Source organism: Osmerus eperlanus, chromosome 25 (genome assembly GCF_963692335.1).
Source record: "Osmerus eperlanus chromosome 25, fOsmEpe2.1, whole genome shotgun sequence".
In the NCBI taxonomy this organism is placed as follows: Eukaryota; Metazoa; Chordata; class Actinopteri; order Osmeriformes; family Osmeridae; genus Osmerus; species Osmerus eperlanus.
Window position 1 is genome coordinate 3,221,273 of NC_085042.1, and position 21,669 is coordinate 3,242,941.

At 51.3% G+C, this 21,669-nt stretch overlaps 1 protein-coding gene and 1 long non-coding RNA gene across 2 annotated transcripts; one reads left to right on the forward strand and one right to left on the reverse strand.

Moving 5' to 3' along the window:
* Positions 1-4,520: 4,520 nt before the first annotated feature.
* scarf2 (scavenger receptor class F, member 2) lies at positions 4,521-21,300 on the reverse strand. The gene is made up of 11 exons (XM_062451369.1): positions 20,571-21,300; positions 18,148-18,206; positions 17,107-17,208; positions 16,156-16,675; positions 15,364-15,582; positions 14,886-15,014; positions 14,590-14,693; positions 13,019-13,133; positions 12,593-12,690; positions 8,105-8,254; positions 4,521-7,685 (listed from the first exon to the last, which is right to left on the reverse strand). Exons 1-11 carry the CDS (start codon positions 20,675-20,677, stop codon positions 6,463-6,465), a joined length of 2,826 nt encoding a protein of 941 aa, XP_062307353.1. The 5' UTR covers positions 20,678-21,300; the 3' UTR covers positions 4,521-6,462.
* Positions 11,306-16,944, forward strand: LOC134011866 (uncharacterized). Its single transcript, XR_009928512.1, has 2 exons — positions 11,306-11,784; positions 14,988-16,944. It is a non-coding gene; the product is annotated as an uncharacterized LOC134011866 (long non-coding RNA).
* Positions 21,301-21,669: the final 369 nt, after the last annotated feature.

A 21,669-nucleotide genomic window follows, 5' to 3' on the forward strand; every position in this document is an offset into this window, starting at 1 on the left:
AGACTGAGTGTTTGATCCTGACAGTCTGGGAAGCCGAATCCAGGCTGTGTGTGCTGTAAACTTCACCAGTAAAAAGACAGGAAGAGAAAAGTAGATCTGGACCAGAGGACCGGGGCCTCAGTAAAAGTATTGTCAAAGGAGCCAAAGGAGTTCTCGTTCTTAGTTTGAAAAGAAACAGACATCGAACAATTAAGGCAGGAATCAGTCTGTGTGTGTGTGTGTGTTTGGCTGTGGTTCAATCATTTCGACACCGCAATAGCTTCTCGAAATTGTGACCACACACGGGCTATCTAAATGAAATAGCCTGTCCTCAACCAACGTCAAAAGTACACACCCCATTTCTCATGCTTTGGTTTTCCCCCCAAAAACACAATGAGCGATTGCTCTGTTTGCGAGGACGTGGTCCAAACGAACGTTTCCCCCGTCCCGACGCGAGGTGACGACACGGAGGCGGATGTGGGAGGGAGCCGTGATGGATGTCCGGCTTGCGACCACATCAGAGACACATCGGTCTGCCAGGCGGCTCTGTAATCTCCCCTGCTCCGCCACCGACACATGCTGCTCTAATGGCTCCAGTCTGGGGCTACAGCTTTTTCCCTGGGTGGGTAACACACACACACACACGTACTGTACACACACACACACCTACACACATCACCAGACGGGATCACAGTATGGAGCCTCCTGCTTTTGGAGACAGAAGTGTTTCTACTCGGTGTGAACGACCCGGACGGGGGCTCCGCCTGCGAGACAACGATCACGGTAAACCAACTGTGGCTCCAGAGTTGGATCCTGACACTGTAGAGGGACAGGCTGTGTTCCCTCTGGGTGACCATAGAGAGAGAGAGAGAGAGAGAGAGAGAGAGAGAGAGAGAGAGAGAGAGAGAGAGAGAGAGAGAGAGAGAGAGAGAGAGAGAGAGAGAGAGAGAGAGAGAGAGAGAGAGAGAGAGAGAGAGAGAGAGAGAGAGAGAGAGAGAAGGGAGAGGGAGAGGGAGAGGGAGAGAGGGAGAGAGATAGTGAAGGTGACCAGAGTATTGTGGTATTCCTTCAGGCCCTGGTCAGCTCTGCTCGCCACAGTGTTGACGGACAGAGGCCCGGGGTCACCGCTGACTCGCAGCTCACTCCTCCAGCCCTGACACCCCTCCACTGCATCTCCAATCAACATGCTCTCTTCTTTCCTCTCCATAGAGAGAGGGTATGATAGAGAGAGCAAGAGAGAGACAGAGAGAGTCGGCGAGAGGTGGAGAGAGAGAGAGAGAGAGAGAGAGAGAGAGAGAGAGAGAGAGAGAGAGAGAGAGAGAGAGAGAGAGAGAGAGAGAGAGGTGGAGAGAGACAGAGAGAGGTGGAGAGAGAAAAAGACAGAGAGGGGTGGAGAGAGAGAGACGGGGAGAAAGACAAATAGACAAGACAGAGAGAGAGAGAGAGAGAGAGAGAGAGAGAGAGAGAGAGAGAGAGAGAGAGAGAGAGAGAGAGAGAGATAGAATTAGAGATGCGAAGAAACGGGGTCCGACATGTTAGACTCTGTTCGACTCAGATCGTCTACCCGTGACATCGTCCAGTGAACACTGCTGACAAAGAAGAAAACGGAATTGCAATCTGGAGTCCCAGACAGCCGTCAGAACAGACTGTCTCCGGCCCGACACAGCCCTGGTTAAAACAGAGACAGCCCTGGTCATAACAGACACAGCCCTGGTTAAAACAGAGACAGTCCTGGTCATAACAGACACAGCCCTGGTTAAAACAGAGACAGCCCTGGTCATAACAGACACTGCCCTGGTTAAAACAGAGACAGCCCTGGTCATAACAGACACGGCCCTGGTTAAAACAGACACAGCCCTGGTCATAACAGACACAGCCATGGTTACCACAGAAACACCCCTGCTTTTAACAGACACAGCCACAGACACAGTCACCCTACCTTCATATACAGTACCCCCACTACTCTTAGAATTCACAAGCTAATGCCATATTTACAATGGTAACTCATCAACAATAACAGCACAATAACTGATCCAGTAAGGTTGATTAAGCCTTTGAAATATGTTGCTGTTAAATGTTAAAGCTTGTTTTGGTGCACTCAGCTCTTCACCGGCTGCTGTCCTGGTTCCAGACTGCTCCGTCCAATCGCTGGCCAGGCCGGGACGAGCAGGGCTGTTGGTGTTGTCTCACACGGTTTAGCATGGTGCCACTGTGAGAGAGCTGTCGTAATGACAGTCTTAAATCACGCGAGCGAGCAGATGTCACAGGAGAGCTGTAAACACAGCAGGCTGGCCCACAGAGGACCGGTCGCTACACTGACCTCAGCACTCGGCGGTTTTGGGGCGAAGGAAAACACCAAGCGCCATTTCCAGTAAAAGTCGTTTCATGGTTACTGTATTTCCATGAGGGCAGAGAATTATACGTTCAACAAAGCGCCGTCATAAAAAAATGGGAGTTTCTCACAGACAATGATGCAGTTTTTCAAAGCAGTGACTGGATGATGGATGTTTCTTGAAAATCGATTTCAAAATTGAAATTAAACTGGAGCAAAACATAACCCCTAGAAAGTTTGAAGTATCTGAACATTCTGAATATGTTATTTTTTTAACTTTCTAAATGCACAGAAATAATAGTTTTTATGTCAACTGCAATTAAATTGATGTAAGGAGTTAAGGCATTTGGAAATTATTCAAACTGTGTGAAAGATGTACGGCCTTGCATATGCATCAAGGTATTTGGTAGTTTGTTTGTGCTCACATTAATGCACGCTAACCACTCTTAATACCCATAGCTTACTGAAATAGAAAAACACCGCCTTTACCTCTCGCCACAGAAAAATTAATATTCTTTTTCATCTAACTCCTTTTTAATGTAACTTTACTCCACTTTCTTTCTGCTTTGCATTGCAGAAAATATTTGTCTTTTCTTTCTTCCTCCACTCGCAGGGCTGAAATGGCTACCAGATGTGGCTTCAATCTGTTCCCGTTGCCATAGCGACCCGAGGGGATCGGAGCAGGGGTCTGGGCCTTGGGTTTTTGGCTGAGTCACTGGGTTGAGTTTTAGGGCTTGTGGTTCCTGAAGGCTTGGCACAGTGTTGTGGTCAGAGTTCCAAGTCATGTTTAGACTGGCACCCACCATGTCCCAGCCCAACAACACACACATTGTTGTGAGCTGTACTGTACCTGGAAGTCAGCAATGTTCGACAGTTTACTTTTCACAAATAATCACCTCAGTGAAAAGTAGATGAGTGTTATGCTAACTTCTGAGGGGAACTGTCGAAAAAAAAACAGGGAAAAAAAACAGGTTTAGAAGGATTACGATTGACCCGGTCGTCTCAGCAACCCGGCCTCTCTCCAGGGTAAGAGACACTCTGAGATGTCCTGATGGCAGGCAGATGCTGTCATCGTCCCAAGCGGTCCCCGTCGTACAGGAACCACAGCGCCGTGCGCTATGCAGAGAATGTGTTGCCTCAGGGAGCACGGGACAGAAGTGTCACAGACATGTGCTCTCCGGCACCCTCCTGTCTCCTGCAGGACTTCTCCCAACTCTCTCACACTCACGGCGTCGCCAACATGTGTCAGCTGACTGGCCGACTGCGGAGGAGTTATTCTTTAGTTTGTGGAGCAAGAAGCTGTTTAAGTGGAGTCTTTGGTGGATGAATACAATGGATTTGTTGTTTTGGACGAATGATTCCTCGTTGCAGGGCCGATATGAAGGGTGATTGGCTCAGGGGATCTCTGGGGTCACGGTGTGAGGGGTGATTGGCTCAGGGGATCTCTGGGGTCACGGTGTGAGAGGTGATTGGCTCAGGGGATCTCTGGGGTCACGGTGTGAGAGGTGATTGGCTCACTGGCTGTGTGGGCTGTGTGCTGTCGACACCTGAGTCAGGTCTGGACTCTTGGTCAGGGGGTCCTTTGTTTAGTCTACAAACACACACACACACACACACACGTAAGTGGAGCACCATGTCAGAAGAGTCCAGTCTTCTGGATCCAATTAAAGGCCACATGACCTTCCCCTCCACGCAGCCCTGCTCCTGGCTATATACCCCCTGATCTCCCCGAAAGAAAGCAGATATGCAGCGCGTGATGCATTAACTCTGGGGTCCTCAGCACAGTTGTCCCTCTGTTTGCCCTGTGAAAGAAGCCTTGTCCCCTGTGGAGCCCACCAGAGTCACTGGGGCCCTAGTCCCCTGGTGGAGCCTCCATGATAGTGCGCCATGGTAGCGCTCCATGGTAACGCTCCATGGTAACGCTCCATGGTAACACTCCATGGTCATGCTTGCTCTTTCTTCACACCTCCAGGGGCATCAGGAGTCAGGAAGCAGGAAGTGATCATTTATCCCGGAGAGAAGGAGGCCAGTGAGGGAGGTCTGACTGGGTCTAAGCGACTCGGTGATGGGACTCGGATTCATGAGAAGCAAGGACACAGGACAGCTTAGGGGCCGGAGGGCTCGTCTTACATACGCAAACAAGGCGAACACAAAACAGTTCTGTCTGTACTCGAACGCAAACCGTAGTGAAATGGACAGCAGGTTTTCCTCACAGCGACAGTACGGGTCACTTTTTTTATTTGATTTCAAGGAAGTAAATGAAAAGACAACAGTTAACAACCGTGAACACATGGAGATCAAAGGAGGCAACACAAACAGGAAATAAAAGGTTGCTGACACCGTGTTCTCGATCGCTGGTTTTGATGCCCTGGTTGAATATGTACTTCAGCCTGTAGAAGCAAGCTTGGGCCCGCTACATGCAGAAGGCTTGGAGTTTCTTCTGCTTTAACTGGCATTTCATAATCACATCAGTTATACATGTACTCTTAATAACAGCCGTATGAAACAAGGATGGCTACTGTTCCACCCTGTAGAAGGTTACGTATCTGTAATCCTATGGATGCTTTTCCAATGATCGGAGAAGTGAGAGGATAGGGTCGACTATAGACACCCGACCTAACAACGCTGTGTCATCTCATGCTGTGTCAGGCGGTGACCTTCACACAGGACACAGGACGAGAAGCGAGACGTCATTTTACGCGAAGGCCAGTTCGTCGACAGAGAAGCGGTATGTTACATAAGCACAGCTTACAAACACGTACGAGTGGCACGAACGCGACAACATCTTTCGAGTGTACAGAATCCAGAAGGATGGAATTGAAAGTAGCTGTACCTTAACAAACCACACGGACCAGTGAGGTCCTGAACGTCACATAAACACACCCTGCACACGAAACCAACAGCACACAGTCTTTGGCATGCTAGGCAGATAACCACAGTCTTCTGTGCTCCTTCCTTGAATCCTCTTTGGTCAAATGATACCCATATTGTAGTGGTTTTGAAGAGTATTCATTGTGCATAGGAACATGCAAATAAGCTTGCAGGTTTACAAACATACATAACATAGGACTGAACAGACACGATACATGACTTTGGACAGAGCTATTTTAGCCAGTTATGCTCTCAGGTCACTGATTAGCTTATTGGCTTAATCGTTATTATTATTCAAGGTGACAAAACCTATCTAATCCTGTAACGCTAGTCAGACATCCAAAAGGTACAGGTGGATAGTCAAACAGCGCAAGTCATTTCGGACAGCGTCACCTGATTGAAGCGGTTGTTCAGGTACCATAAGCGGCATGGTCGTTCGTAATAAAAAAGGACATTGAAACTGGAGTCCCTCGAGGGACTATTATGCTAACATCCAAGCTTAGCTATTGCTACTGATTGTACGAGGCATTGAAACATATTCTGGAGTCCTGAGACACGATCACCCAGCAGAAAGAGACTGTGTGAGAATTTGAGCAAACTGTACAGGAAAATATACTGAACTAATGTCCTGAAATATGGATACTTCTGGAAGCTGGAAAAGGATACTAAAAGCTTGCTTAGAACCGTGAGACTTTGAAAAAGGTCAGTCTATCTAACTCAACCAATCACCCAACCGCGCTACTGTAGAACTATTGTTTGGGAATCATGTAGTACCTTGCAGATACTTTAGCCGTGTTGCTTAGCAAGCTGTTGTATCACATACAGTACACAGTCAAATGAAATGGTACATGATTGACATAGATTCGTACATAAATATCGTAGCAGGCAGTGGAGAAATATAGGTGAGGTTAACGTTCAAACAGGACGGTTTGCCACTGTCATAAGTCTCTCTCGAAAGGTGGGCCTCACATAGCTCTCTCCAGCTTGATAACTGCCTATAGTGGAGAAGAGAGATGCAAACAATTGTCCAAAACTTCATATTGTCACCTTCGCTTGATGTAATGCTATTCTGGGATGCGGTTGTGATACGCACTCACATCACGGAACAATCTGGAAACCAAGTGTCCCACCACTCACACTCCACTGGTCCCGGGGGGGGGGGGGGGGGGGGGGAGACCTCACACACACACACAGGAAATCAGTTCGTTCGAAATCAATAGTTCTTCCTGACGTCTGTGTCATCCCCGAGCCCCTAGTCCTGTGGTATGTTTGGGGGAGGCTCACAGTGTCTGTTTCACTGTCTGTGGAGGCATCATGGCTGTCTTAGGCTGCAGGGGCCTGCTCTCCGGCGTCTCCCCATTCCCCTCCTTGCCTTTCTTCCGCGGCGGCTTCTTGATGGGGGTCTTCCTGGGCGTGGCATCCCCCCCCGCTGCCGCCGCCGCCGCCTCCGTCGTCGTCCTGGAGCCGTTTAAGTCCTGCTTTTCTGGGCTCTGGGGGTCGGGCCTCGCCAGGTCGCACACGGGGGCCACCATCTTGTAGAGGCTGGAGGTGGTGGGCAGCAGGGGCTTGGAGTGGCCGTGCTGGGCCGGCGTGGCGCCCCGCTTGGCCTTCTGCGGGGGCGTGGGCTTCTCTCGCTGGGCCTGCGGGGACGGCAGGCCGTTGGGGGTCTTGGCCAGGCCGGTGCCCTCGTTGCGGTTGATGCTCTGGGTCTTCTCCTTCAGCTGGGCGGCCAGCAGGGTCGCCGCCTCCGAGTTCATGTGGGGGTGGATCACCTTGGGGCTCCTAGGGGGGTCCCTGGGGCACTCCACGGCCACCGCCTTCTTCTCCGGGGAGCTGTGGAAGTTGCTGATCTTCTTGAGGGCGTTCTGGACCACCCCGTTGATGTGCTCCAGGTGGTTGGTGGGGGTCTGGTCTCCGCCGGGCTTTCCCCGCGGGGTCTTGTGTTTGAGGCCGTCGGCCTCCTGGGTCCTCTCCTCGCCGGGCTGCTCCTTGGCCCTGGTCCTCTCCCTCTCCTCGCTCCGGGCAGAGCAGTCGCTGGACGTCCTCTTCTCCTTGGGCGCCGTCGGCGCCCTCCCCCCGTGCGCCTCGGGCTGGGGAGACCCCGTAGCGTTGTTGCCGTGGATCCAGGACACCTTGGGCTTGGTGGAGGGGTCCGGGGGGCGGGGCTTGGGCTTCCCCGGGGAGGGCGGCGGCTTGGCGTTCCCTCTGACATCCGAGGCGGCGGAGCCGGCGCCCTCCCCCTCCTCCTCTCTGGAGTGTTTGGAGAGGCGGGAGATGCGGGCGTACAGCACGGCCATGGTGGACTCGGAGCCGCTGGCGGAGCCCTCGCTGTCCGACGACCTGATCGGGGGCTGCTCGGCGGTGTCTGCCGCCGGGTTGCCAGGTTTGAGGGAGCTGGTGTCCTTCAGGGAGGTGTACTCTCCGGCGTCCTCGTCCGTGGAGGTCGGGGGTTTCTCAGGGGCGGGTTGAGGGCTGCCCTTGTCCCTGTTCTCTGACAGGGACTCTGTGGGACAGCAACAGAAACAGACTCAACTCTCATGTTCTTTAGAACTGGCAGCTCTACAACCCCACGTAGTTCTGTTGTTCTGGACTTGTTCTGGTCACGTGCAGTTGTGTGTATGTAGTATCACTCAGTAAACTTTGTTTAATTTATCTTTATATTAAAAAGTACTATGTTACACCGTTTCATGCATTATATCCAAAAACAGCGTTTTTGGAGAACATTCTAAACTTCCCAAAACTGATCGTCATGGTGTTTTCCACCGGATTCCTTCCTTCATTCCTTCCTTAGTGAGGTCCTCACAATGCTAAATAAAGATCTGACTCTACTTGACTCTACTTACTGGCCCCTCCTACTTCGACCACATTTTTACAGAACAGAAACCGACGACAAAGAGATTTTTCCCTCGAGAAGCGAGTCACCTTCGTGGGGCACACAGTACACGGGCCCGTCCTCCGCGCTCTCGAAGGACGAAAAGGAGCCCTGGGATGACCAGGTTGAAGGCTGCTCCGCGGCCGAGGGCGGGTCGATGAAGCTGCAGTTGAAGGCGTTCTCGGGGTCGTGGTGCGCTACTGGGAGACGTGGGGGGAAGGGGGGGGGGGGGTACAGAGGCAGGATGGGTGGGAGGGGAGGGGCCCGGGGAGACGGGAGGGACGAGGGGAGAACACGGAAAGACAGGAGGGGTGGAGAGGGGAGGAAACACAGGTCTGTGTTATGCCCTTTCGCTTTGTTTGACACGTGATCACAACAAAATAGGGATTCAGGTGGCTGAGCGGGCTAGTAATCTGAAGGTTGCCAGTTCGATTCCCGGCAGTGCCAAATGACGTTGTGTCCTTGGGCAAGGCACTTCACCCTACTTGCCTCGGGGGAATGTCCCTGTACTTACTGTAAGTCTCTCTGGATAAGAGCGTCTGCTAAATGACTAAATGTAAATGTAAAATAAGGCCCGAGGCTGACGATAGACTGAAGTCTTCCCTTCGTCGTGCTCAATATTGCTGCCCTGTGACTCATCTCTCTCTGCCTTTCCTTCTCTCTCTCTCTCGCTCTGGTCTTCACACACCAATGTTTTGTGCTGACCCCAGGACAGCTGTGGGATGTTTGTGGTCACTCTTCCCGTCTGCTCTGCTCTGAACTGGACCGTTCGGGGCGTTAGCTCGACATAGCTGAACACCCTTAACCACATCAGACACGCATGTTTGCGCTTGCAGCACAAACTGCTAGCTCGACTGGTATGAATTCCCTCCTCAGCACATTCAGTTGATGATGATCAAGATTCTCCAAATCGTCCAGAAGCAGGGAAGGATCATGGACATCTCAGTAACTGACAGTACTGACAGTAGCTCTGACTAGCGCTGACATCAGTATTCAGACAGCTGGGACATGACGCACTGAGCTGTTGGAACACCTCAAAACAAAGTTTTTTGAAGGGGACATTCACCAGAAGAACATCAATTCTGACAACTGATAAAGTACTGACCTTCAGACTAAGACCGACTATCTAGACATATCGTAAGGGCAAATTATTTTCTATTTCAGATAATGCGCGAATGATCCCCCAAAAATTACGCGCAAACTACCACGGCTGCTGGAAACAACACTGTGGAGAGCACGCCCTGCCAAATATTTATCTTTCGGACGCACAATTGAAAGGTCTGCTCAAATAATTTCATTGCAGGTTTTTTGTTGAGTTAGATAATATTTTGCTCAAAAATTCGATGAAGGGCGTCAACAAGTGTGTCGGCGGGGTGTGTCCGCGTGTGTGTCCGTGTGCAAGCAGTGGAGTGTTTCTAGGTGTAGTAACAACACGACCGAGCTAGCTAGCCCACAACTCCTTCACTCTGTCATCATCCTGGCAAGCAGTCATCCTAGCTCAGATCTTTAGCGCCCCGTAAAACAACTGCTGAATGCTCTGCCCAGACAGAAAGTCTAGAAGGGGGGGTCGGGGGTCGGGGTGGGGGTGGGGGGGGGTACAGGCCAGTCAGAAGGGACCCCAGACACAGTACAGACCAGTAGACAATAAAGCGTTGAGCCATCGACCCCACCCAGAACAGCTGCCCCGGCTCCAGCAGGTGGCCCCGCTCTGGGCCACTTTCAGACACACGGGATGGGGGGGTGGCGGGGGGGGGGGAGGTGAGGATGTAGGGCGTGGAATAAACATGCTCTGATGGAATGACAAACTAGAAGCAACATAAGCAGAGCATGCTCTCGAAGCCATGTTTAGGGAGTGTGTGTATGTGGGTGTGTGTGTGTGTAAACCTTCTGGATTCTGTACAGGCGACGGGTGTTTGGAGCTACATAGACATGTGAAAGATGGGAATCCATGTTTTCTTCCCTCCTTTCCTCTCTACCTCCATCCCCCCGGTTCCTCCTTCCTCTTGTCGGGCACATCTGCTGCCTGTGACCCCAGCGTGGATAAATCACAGCCTGGCTGGGGTAAATCTGGCCACTTCCTGTCTCTGGCCCCGCGGGCCCCTTCAGGAATGCGAGCTCTGGCCCTCACAGCCAGATTCACCACAGCGCTGGTGAAGTGATTTGTCCAATTGCCGCCCAGACAAAACAACAGTATCTTAGTGTACACGACACGATGAAAAGGCTGTTTGTTTGCTAGGTCATCTACATGGCCCTGGGTGAGTTGTAGAGAACTCATGTTGAGTTGAGTGTTGGTGAGAAAGCTCCCCGTGCTGACGTTGAGATGACAAGGACGATACTGTTGCTTGCATGTTTGTCTCCCAGGCAGGATGAACACAGCTGCTGGCTTCAATAATCAGCCGAACAACTAAGGAAGCACATGAGATGCTAACCAGGTCATTGCCCTTTAGCTCCTTCAACACCACAGCTTTCAGTAGGCCACTGCTAGGGCTCGTATTTCACTCCAGCGCAGCCAAAAAAACGAAGAACAGTAAAGTCCACTTCAGACTGCCTCAATGTACCAAGTAGCACGTATTATAATCCTGGCAATTATCCAGGAGTTGTTCTGGGGGAGGGGGGGGGGGCAGTGCCCCTGTGACAACAAACTAAGACCCCCTTTTGGCCCCTCTACATGTAGAGTCTGAATAATTAGAACCCTAATTAAGCCCTAACCCTTTTGCTTTTTAATGCCTGAATGCAGTGAAGAACACAATATGACGGTTAATGTAACAGTACAACTGGCCCCAGCTTTGCACCCCCAGTTGAAATGGGAGTCAGGTGGCTGAGCGGTTAGGGAAGCGGGCTAGTAATCTGAAGGTTGCCAGTTCGATTCCCGGCTGTGCCAAATGACGTTGTGTCCTTGGGCAAGGCACTTCACCCTACTTGCCTCGGGGAGAATGTCCCTGTACTTACTGTAAGTCGCTCTGGATAAGAGCGTCTGCTAAATGACTAAATGTAAATGGTGTATAAACTCCCCTGCAATTATCCTAGCATTTAGCATGATTGCTAACAAAAGCCATAATTAAAAACATTTTTTTTTTTACATATATGCGTACAAACAAAGCAAATTCCTAAAGAGTTCATGACCTCACTCTACTTAAACCTGACTAGGTCATACACACACCCGTTCCCTTAACCACAAGACCTCCGAACAGAGGTTCCACTTTGACACAAACAGAGCCCTCTTTGATAGAGTATCAGTCAGCAGTCTAGTCCAGTGCCGCAGCACTATCTGCCCCTCGTAACACAGTCTTCAGCTCCGAGAGCTTTCTGAGGGAAATGAGCACAGAAAAGAGAGAGAGAAAAAAAGAGCCAGTTTCGGGTTGTAATAATATGAACACATGGCATTTAATGGTGCCAAGAAAAACAGAGCTCTGCAACCAGAACATTCCTTTCAAATGAAACCCCATCCATGCCTGGCAGACACTACACTCTTCAACCCTATTCTCTGTCTGTAAAGTCCACTCGGCGCAGACCAAGGTAGCGCTGAAGCAAAAATACTGGCTGGTTTTGGTACGGAGAATGAAAACACAGGCTCTGTTTGAAGCAACAGAGGGACGTCCAGCTGGGGGATAACTAGCAGCTCGCGAAGAGGCCCGCCGTGAATGTTTATGCGCCGCTTACGCCCCGTGTGGAAAAATGGATATTTACCTTACGCGTATACAACCCTGTGTCATCGTCCGTTCGGAGGACGGTGAGTGTGTTAAGATTGTGTAGCCCGGCCCGGGGAGTGTGGGGTGGAGGACGGCAGCGAGGCGAGGGGGTGGCGAGGGGGTGGAGAGGGGGTGGAGGATGGCAGGGAAGTGAGGGGGTGGAGAGGGGGTGGCGAGGGGGTGGAGAGGGGGTGGAGAGGGGGAGGAGAGGGGGAGGACAGGGGGAGGAGAGGGGGTGGAGAGGGGGTGGAGAGGGGGAGGAGAGGGGGAGGACAGGGGGAGGAGAGGGGGTGGCGAGGGGGAGGAGAGGGGGAGGACAGGGGGAGGAGAGGCGGTGGCGAGGGGGTGGCGAGGGGGAGGAGAGGGGGAGGACAGGGGGAGGAGAGGCGGTGGCGAGGGGGTGGCGAGGGGGAGGAGAGGGGGAGGAAAGGGGGTGGCGAGGGGGAGGAGAGGGGGAGGAGAGGGGGTGGCGAGGGGGTGGCGAGGGGGAGGAGAGGGGGAGGAGAGGGGGTGGCGAGGGGGAGGAGAAGGGGAGGAGAGGGGGAGGAAAGGGGGAGGAGAGGGGGTGGCGAGGGGGAGGAGAGGGGGTGGCGAGGGGGATGAGAGGGGGAGGAGAGGGGGAGGAGAGGGGGTGGCGAGGGGGATGAGAGGGGGAGGAGAGGGGGAGGAGAGGGGGTGGCGAGGGGGAGGAGAGGGGGAGGAGAGGGGGTGGCGAGAGGGAGGAGAGGGGGAGGAGAGGGGGAGGAGAGGGGGAGGAAAGGGGGAGGAGAGGGGGAGGAGAGGGGGAGGAGAGGGGGAGGAAAGGGGGAGGAGAGGGGGAGGAAAGGGGGAGGAGAGGGGGTGGCTTACCAACAACTTTGGGCAGCTTCTGTCTCCTCAGAGGAATACGAGGCAGCTTGGTGCTGATCCGGCTGAATCGTCCACACAGGATCCGTTTGGCTTTTTTGCTGTTGGTAGAGTTGTCTTGGTCAGGACTGAAAAAAGGGATGATGCCATGGAGAACTCACTGCATTATCCACATCAGCCTCCCCATCACTAGCCATACCAACATGTGGTGACATACATTATCGTAACGTAAAATAATTGGAGTCAGAACATATACACATTGAAGGCTACCATAGAGGGCCAAACGGATCATTCCAGGCACATGCAGTCCCGTGTGGTCAAAACAGGAAACAAGAAAGAAGAAAAACTATAGTTCCATGGGAACTGACTGGGACCCCTGCCAGCCTTTATGAACTCCATCTCCCAGCATGCATGCTGTCGGCCACTCACTTGTGCTGGTGTTTGTGCCTGCAGAGGCAGCAGCAGCAGAGAAGGCCCAGCAGCAGGAGCAGTAGGCTGCCGACCAGGCCACCGGCAGCCATCACACCCACTCGCTGGTTGGGCTCTGGAAACACAGTGAAGCAGGGGATCGTGGGTATTCCACAAAGCTGATAGGCTGTCAGATGTACCACAGTACAAAGACTCCAGATTGACCTCAACCAGACATTTGGTGAACAGAAGCGTGCAACATGAATTGCGAAAGGGCGTCAAATGTAAACGTTGTGCAGACTAAAGCTGAGCATCTGACAGGCCTTGGGATTTTGTATCGGCACCGTGAAAGCGCTTGCTCAAGAGAGTCACTAAAGAGTCACCGAAGAGGAACCGGGTGGAACAGTAACCCTTCCTGTTTGACCAATACTTTCCTCCCTTCCGTTGTGACTCAATCCTTCTCTCTGTCCTCAGCTAGACTCCCTGCATCCCATCATGCACTGCTGGAGAGCAGCAGCCCAGGTGCTCTGAGGGGGGGGGCTCACATGGGAGGTGTTTGATGCAGAGATCATCCCTGTTTCGGGGGGTAAATGGTCAAGCACTGCTCTACGAGTCTCTGGTCTGTCACAGGAGACCATTGGGGAGATGTGGGTGTGGCTTAAGTTTGGGCGTCTGTGTGTGTGTGTGTGTGTGTGTGCGGGGGGGGGGGTCAGGTGAGTGTGGACTAGTTGGGGAGGTGGGGGGAATACGGGTTTGGTTTGGGTGTGGCCAAGGTGGTGGTGGTGGTGAGGGTTCTGGTCTAGATTTGTCTGTGGGTCTGCAGAACCCCAGGAGAAGGAGATTGGCTAAGCCCGAGCATCACCCAATGACACCACCTCTCTGTGCCCACTAGCTGAAGCCTCCACTGAACAGGCTCTCTCTCCCCCTCCTCTCAATCTCTCCCTACTTCCCCAGAGATCATGTCTGTCTTTTTAAATGTCCTCTTAAAACGATTTTCTTTCTTTTTTGTTTTCATTCTCTCTCACTCTTTTCTATTTCCTCCCTCCCTCCCTCCCTCCCTCCCTCCCTCCCTCCCTCCCTCCCTCCCTCCCTCCCTCCCTCCCTCCCTCCCTCCCTCCCTCCCTCCCTCTCACACTCCTTTTCTCTCTCTATCTCTCCCTCTCTCTATGGTTGAAAAGGAACTTAGCCAACAAACACAACAGTAAAAAAGGACACGAGTTTGGTCTGGAAACACTATCAAGTCCCACAATGTTAGCTCCTCTACACAGTGACCTGAATAGACACGTGTGTTAGCGCTCACTGTCTCCCGGCCAGGGACAGTCTAGCATCACCACTAGCAATTGGCTATTTAGACACAAACAGTTCCAGTTTGCCGAGTTTTGAAGTTGTGGTGAGTGCTTATTTTGGGGCTACGTTGCTGTGTAGGAAAGTCTACGTTTGTCTACAACGTTCTCACACTTGGTTTACTTTGAGTTCACTTTTCTTCTTTCAACCAATAAGCCCTCGTTCGAATTCCTCCAAAAGGGACGGATACGCTTTGCGACCTGCCACCAAAACGCTCAATCGGGATGGAAATACAGTGTGCTCCTTACGTAAGTTGCAGGCCCCGGACACAGGGTCGCAGGTGTTGTCGTGACAGGAGCACGAGTGGGCGCAGTTCACTCCGTGTTGACCCGGCTCGCAGGTCATGTTGCAGCTGGGGGGGGGAGAAAAACAGAGCCGAGCTTAAAGAGCTTTCCCATCTGCACAGGAGTCCCGTGTACGAGGAAACGCGGTGGCGAGGACATCGGGAGAAGGGAGGGCTGTGGCCATGACAGTTCTGGCGTTGTTGCGGGCGTTCCCATCCCCCCCCCTACCCGCCCCCCCCCCCCGCCCCCCCGTGACTTACTAGGTCCCCCGGAACCCCAGGTCACACAGACACTCCCCGGTCTCCACGTGACAGACGCCGTTGAAACAGTGGCTGCAGTTGTTCTCGCAGTTCTCTCCGTAGGTTCCGTTGGGACAGCGCAGCTCGCAACTACGACACGGGAGGAATGTGAGAGATGACGTCAGCACCATCGTCGACGCCACGGCCATTATCTGAATTACAGTCATTATCCCAGCTGGCCTATAATACTGTTGGACTAGAAGGTAGGAGCTACTGGGTGCGTTTGAAGTTGTGTCGTCAGGGGATGAAGTAGCAATAAAGCTTTGTTGACATCAACAAATGGGAACAAGCTTGTTTTGGATTCTGATTTTAGCGGTTGCTTGTTTGTGTTCATATCATTGTGTAGTGTGTGCAAATGTGTGTGTGTCTGTGTGTGTATCTTTGGGTGTCTGTGTGTGTATGTGTCTGAGTGTGTCTGTTTGTGTGTGTGTCCACTGACCTGTCCCCGATCCAGCCAGGGTTACAGTGGGAGCACTTTCCGTCGACATGGTTACAGAAGTGACCGTCCTTGCATGGGGGGCAGGTGCCTTGACAGCTGTCCCCAAAGAACCCCGGAAGGCACTTCTGGTCACACTTGGTGCCGTTCCAGCCGGTCTCACAGGTGACGCACCGCCCCTCCGTCACCTTGCAGGGCTGCTGGCCCTTACAGTGACCACACCTGGGGGCCACAGACGGCACGGCGTTCACACCTTCAAACCCTCCAACTACACACGCAGGATATATGACCAGAACTTGACAACATGTGTTCTAAACCGAGCATGAAGCCGTGTGTGAAACAGAAGACACTTTGGCAAACAGAAGGATGAAATAGGCTACATTGGAAGATGTCTCTCTCTGTGACATTTTTTAACATCCTCGCTGGGTCAGAATACGAGCACATCGGCTCTTTTGGTAGAGTACGTTTCCAGACACAGGGGCATTTTGGGGGATTTGTCTTTTGTTTTTACGGGGGGGGGGGAGGGGCAGTACATCCCAATGTGAATCATACAGCAGCTTGGCGATCTGGCTACACAACTGTGTGGGACTCTGTGAGGAAGGTAGTGCCGTTAACCTGAATGACTTTAACACACGGTAAGATAATAAGCTACTGTGAATCCCGATTCACCCGCCTGAAACCCAGGCTGCTCCTTCACGACGTTTACGACGTTCAGATATTTCAAGGGGTAATCAGTTACCACACGCCAAATCCCATTTCCCCATCTCAAACCACACAACCCCCCCCCTTCCTCACTTGTTCCTGCAGTTCTGTCCGTAGGACCCGGCGGGGCAGGGTTCCCTGCAGAACTTCCCCCGGTATCCGGGCGAGCAGCTGCAGGAACCGTCGTTCTGGTTGCACTTCCCCTGGCCGCACTGGCAGTAGCGCTCGCACCGGGGCCCCCACAGACGCTCGCGGCAGAGACAGCGGCCCGTGAACTGTTCGCACGGCGAGTTGTTACAGTTGCACGGGTTGGCGCAGTTGCGTCCGGACCAGCCCGGGTGGCAGAGGCAGCGGCCGTTGGTCTGGTCGCACACGGAGTTGACGCTGCAGTAGCACGTGCCGGCGCACGCCGCGCCGAAGGAGCCGGGGTGGCAGGAGCAGCGGCCCGTGTCCTGGTCGCAGCGGCCGTTCTGGCACACGCAGGCGTTCTCGCAGTTGGGACCCCAGCGGTTGTGGTTGCAGGTGCATTTGCCCGTCACGTCGTCGCACTGGCCGTTGGGGAAGCAGGTGCACTTGCCCTTGCAGTCGGGACCCCAGAACTGGCTGGGGCATTCTGGGAAATCAGGAAGATGTCATGCAGGTCAGGTTAAAGAGCCTGTCGTCCACTAGTCTGAGTGCTAACTGTGTTGTAGACGCTGACTTCCCAGCATCTTCAGAGAGTTTTTACTCTTTGTTGTTTGTTATTATGCTGCTTCTATGTTTTGACTTGCCAAGGAACTACAGACGCCTATTCGCTTAAAGTTATAATCTGGTGTAGTGCATCAAATGGTGACATGTATATTTTAAACTGTACTTAAATAAATATAAACAAACAAATAAACAAATAGTGCTGTCCTGTCTTGCCTAACCCAGGAAGTCATCCAAATTGTCTGGTTATTTCATCTCCGCTCTGCAGTGTAATTATTTGAATAATTGTCTGCGTGACACATGAACTCCCACAACAACAATGTCCAGCTGCCATTGACCTCAACAAGAGATGCTTACTGGTGTCACAACTGGCTCCGAAGTATCCATGGCGACAGCGGCATTCGTTTGGCCGGACGCACACCTCGTTCTCCTTGCAGGTGAAGTTCCCCTCACAGAGGGCTGCAGATGAGGGGGGGAGGGTTTACATTACTGAAGCAAGGCAGAATACTTGTGCAGTTCATACCATACATTCTAGGCATTCATGTCACGACCCCATCCCCTTGAGCTCATTTTCCCTGTCTGGTTTTGTTCTGTGTTTTGTGTTGCGTTCCTGAACGTACCCCGTTCCGGTTGCCGGGCAACGAACCTGCTCTCACCTGTTCCTCTTCAGCAATAAGTACACCTGGTCCTGATCATCATCATCACTACACTACTTAAGCTGTGGCCTGACATCCAGTCCCTGTCGGATCGTTAGACATACTTGTACGTTGTGCTAGCGCGTCAACCTATATATCAGTCTATTTTTGCCTTCTCAAACTTTTGCTTGTTTTTTCAGTCTCTTCACCCTGGATCTCCTTCACTCCCGCTTGGACACCAGTACTCACGACCTGCACGTTCGGAACCGCCATCCGCCTCTCATCACCTGTACCCTCCTGTCTTCACGACTGGCAATACCCTTCAGTTTTGTATCACCAATAAACATCACCTTTTTCACCACCTACCTGTCCAAGTCTGTGTTTGGGTTCAGTCACTGGGAATTGTGACAATTCATGAGTTAAGATACTATGGTATACTATACATGTACACCAGGGTATATAAGGGCCAGGGTATATATGAAGGAACCAGGGTCTATATTGAGGTACCAGGGTATATGGAGGTACCAGGGTATATATGAAGGAACCAGGGTCTATATGCAGGTACCAGGGTATATGGAGGTACCAGGGTATATATTGAGGTACCAGGGTATATGGAGGTACCAGGGTATATATGAAGGTACCAGGGTATATAAGGGCCAAGGTATATATGAAGGTACCAGGGTATATAAGGGCCAAGGTATATATGAAGGTACCAGGGTATATATGAAGCTACCAGGGTATGTTAGGGCCAGGGTATACGTACGTGTTAGACACTCGTCCCCAAGCGGACCCCAACCACTGCAGCACATCAGCTCTGCTGACCTGTGAAAGAGGAAGAGATGATTGAGTGTTGCTGCTATTACGAAGTCAAGCACCCCTGTCTCCCTCCCCTCCTCACACACTCGAGATTCCCCTGTCTCTTCTCTTCTCCCTTCTCACGCCTCTCCTTCCCGCAGCCTGTACTGAACGCTAAAGAAGTCTGGGGGCTATTATATGTGGTCTATATCTTCGGAATGTGCTTTTCACTGTAGAGATATGAATACCACAAACATTTGTACACCGCAAGCCCCCTGACTCCGACCTCGGCCAGGCTGTCGTCACCCGACGCGCCAAAGCGAACGCACCCCTTTGAAGTCCGGCAGCCCACCGCTAAGTCCGACATGATTAGCAGGTCTAGCGCTAGCTACCGCTCTGGGACAGGAGGAGGAAGGAGTGGATTTACAGTCCAGGCCGGTCGAGGGGGTCTGGTCCGTCAGGAAAGAACAGATGCTTCTCCTCTTCCTCCCACGCCTGCGACCTTCGCCGAGCCCCCGCCACACTTTCACCTCCCCCGGAGTGTTCGGAGCAACGTGCAGCCTCCAGACAGGGGAGCAATGTCTGGGTTCCCCCCGCCAAAGCCAGGCTTGAACTTGAGGGATCAGCCCTAAACCTCCCAGTGCTGTGTCAACGCTGGCTGGTCCCCGAACTTCTCTGTGCTGCATCAAGGCTAGCTAGTCCCGAACTAACCTCTGAAAATTGATATACGTACACCTGAGGATCAACTGGACAGAGGAATGTACTGCCAAAACTCAGATATGAGACTACCCATTCTGCAGGAATAATATGGCTATCAACTAACAACAAACGCATTATTCTGAACCATTTCCGATAACATATCTTGGAAGGATCACGTTCGACATGAATGGATTCGACCCGTGAACTGTCATAAATGAGCTTGTTTGTGTCCACCGTGTTAACAAATGTTTGGGGTCAAATCCGCACTCCCGTTCTTCTCATTCACACACACTGTTGTGTTTCCAGATTCCAGAGCATAGGTACCTTGGCAGCCATTCAACACAGTGCCTCTGTGAAAGACTGCCTACCGTGATATAACTTCTCCGCTGTCACAGGTCTGCTAACGCAGTTATAACCCATTCTGCTTCCCACACACTGGACACACACCAACAGTGTGTGTTGAAGATGTTTAAATCACCATGGAAATGTGAATGTGCAAAACAAATGTTACATTCAGCCCACAACGACCACAGTCACCTTCATTACATCCAATAGGATCATTGAGTAACACAAAGCCGTCGTGTAGGAAACCCTGGCCAGCAGTGATAAATACGTTTAACTACTTCCTCCAATTCTTCATGACAGGAAGCCAGAAATTGATAAAAATAAAATGCCAAACTTGACAGAAAAGATCCTAGTTGGCTCATTGCATGCAGCGACGTCCTTCTGACAGGATTGTTTACGAGACGTGTCACTGAGGCCGGTAAGGCCGAGTCACAGTCGCGAAGCCCCAGTTGAGATCCTCTTACTTCACAGCAAACAGAGACGTTTGTGCTCCGTTCGTTCCCCTCACCACGTGTGCTCGGCTACAACCACTTGAAGAACGCACAAGAAAGCCCCCCCAATCCCCTTGTGAGAGTGGACCATTCGTTCTTAATGAAGGGGGAAGGGGTAGGGGGGAACAGACACGTCAAACATCCCCAAATGTGGGTGTCTTTTGTGTGTGCCAGCACTGAGGGATTTTGAACAGTTATGGCCATAGGGGGAGATGTGAAGATGAGAAGATTTAGAGATCTTACAGAGCTTACAGACCATGGACTTATTATCTGTGAAATGCTTCAACAAATACTACCCAAGGTTTCCAGCTAAATTGAATCATTAAGTGTGGCTGTGGCCTTCTAGTGTTGTGAGTTGCAGTATTGAAGGACTGAGGTCCAGGCAAAGCACAAACATTCAGGTGCTTCCCTCAAACCACTAATATGCTGACAGATAATTGAACCTTTCCGAAAGTTATGTGAACTACGATGTGGTTATTTATTCACATCAGGGTTGGTGGCGCCCCCTATGGGGCGCCGTGAGTGCGGGTCCAGATGCAGGCATCTGGAACACGGCTCAGAAGGACTCCTCCTACTCCTGTAAAGAACTTTATGGATGAAGAAATGTCATCTAGTTTCAAGTAAGTTATGAAAAAATGTTTTAGAAGAGTAACAAAAGGAGACCCGCACCAATCTGAATCAAACTATTTCAGCATTAACAAAACATAAAAGTTAAAGTTGAATAGTAAATTAAGGCACATAATGACGACGAACAAATGCATGGCATTGTCTTTGCCATAAACCCCGTCTCCCCCCCCCCCCCGTCTCCCCGTCTCCCCCCGACCAAAGTTAGTTGAGTGAGGCTCACAATACTCACCCTGGTAATTTGCATACATTCTTGCCTTTAGAATTGAGCTCTTGGCTGAGACTCGAGCAGAAAAACAAACAAATCACCGCAATAACTAAAGTGTTCTTCAATTCCATTGTACAAGAAACAGCATCCTTCTAGACGCGCCTCATGTTCCGCATTTCTCCTCTCACAAACTACTATTTCACTACATCCAGTTTTTTTCCTACTTGTTTCATGAGAATAATCCCCCAGGTGTAGTGTTACTGAGAAAACTTCCGCAACTTAATCCAAAATAAGATTTGAAGATGAAGAATAACTCGCCCGCTTCACGCCATCGACTGACCCAAGAGTCGAAAAAAAGTCGAGCGACACCAATCCTCGCAGAGTAAAGTAAAATACAAGTTGTGAAACCTGAAGTAGAACGCACGATTGGAGATCATCAGTTGACGGCGTCCCTTCATTTCTGTAAAAATCGAGTTATTCCAGCATTTTCATGAAAGATGAGGTGTCCAGTAATCCATGGACAATAATTTTTTAAAAAATGTCGCCAACTATAACCACCCCCAAAAAAGTACATGGAGGTGCAGCATAGTTTGTCAAATATGAAGGCAAAGTTTTACTTGGATGTAAAGAATATTCCCTTGCTTTAATCCTTTTTGCACTCTCAGGAGTGGCAGAAGGGAAATTCCTGATTTGTTACTCGCCGCTTGGCCGCCGTTATTACAGGGTCTGTAGTTCGTGCGCCACTTTGAGAGCAGGCGGTCACCGCACTGAAGTGAGTGTGCAACTTAGGCCTGGCAAGGACATCTGTGGACCCCCCCCCCCCCAATCCCCCCCGCCCCATCCCATACACACACACACACACCTCCTTTAGGCATTCAAGCACGAGTTAAGACTGTATTGGAAAATATAAATATAGCCATTAAAAGAAAGAAGACAAAACAACGTGAGAATGACTGGGGCTACTATTACATAATAACTAATAAAATAAGTTAAGTTCATTCTAAAACCATGTTACACGGGATATTTGTATTGGTATTTTATTTATAAATACTTCAGACTTCTAAATGCTTTTCAAAATTACACGCATGCCAGCGAGTAAGGGCGCGCCTAAAGATCTTTGATG

Bases quoted from the DNA above. Each gene is read 5' to 3' on its own strand.
- scarf2 (XM_062451369.1), bottom strand. From the start codon at position 20,677: ATGGAATTGAAGAACACTTTAGTTATTGCGGTGATTTGTTTGTTTTTC. The intron at 16,676-17,106 runs GTAAGCATCTCT...CTGATTTCCCAG, and splicing joins CGGAGCCAGTTGTGACACCA to AATGCCCCAGCCAGTTCTGG. The intron at 14,694-14,885 runs GTAAGTCACGGG...TCCCCCCCCCAG, and splicing joins CTGGGGTTCCGGGGGACCTA to CTGCAACATGACCTGCGAGC.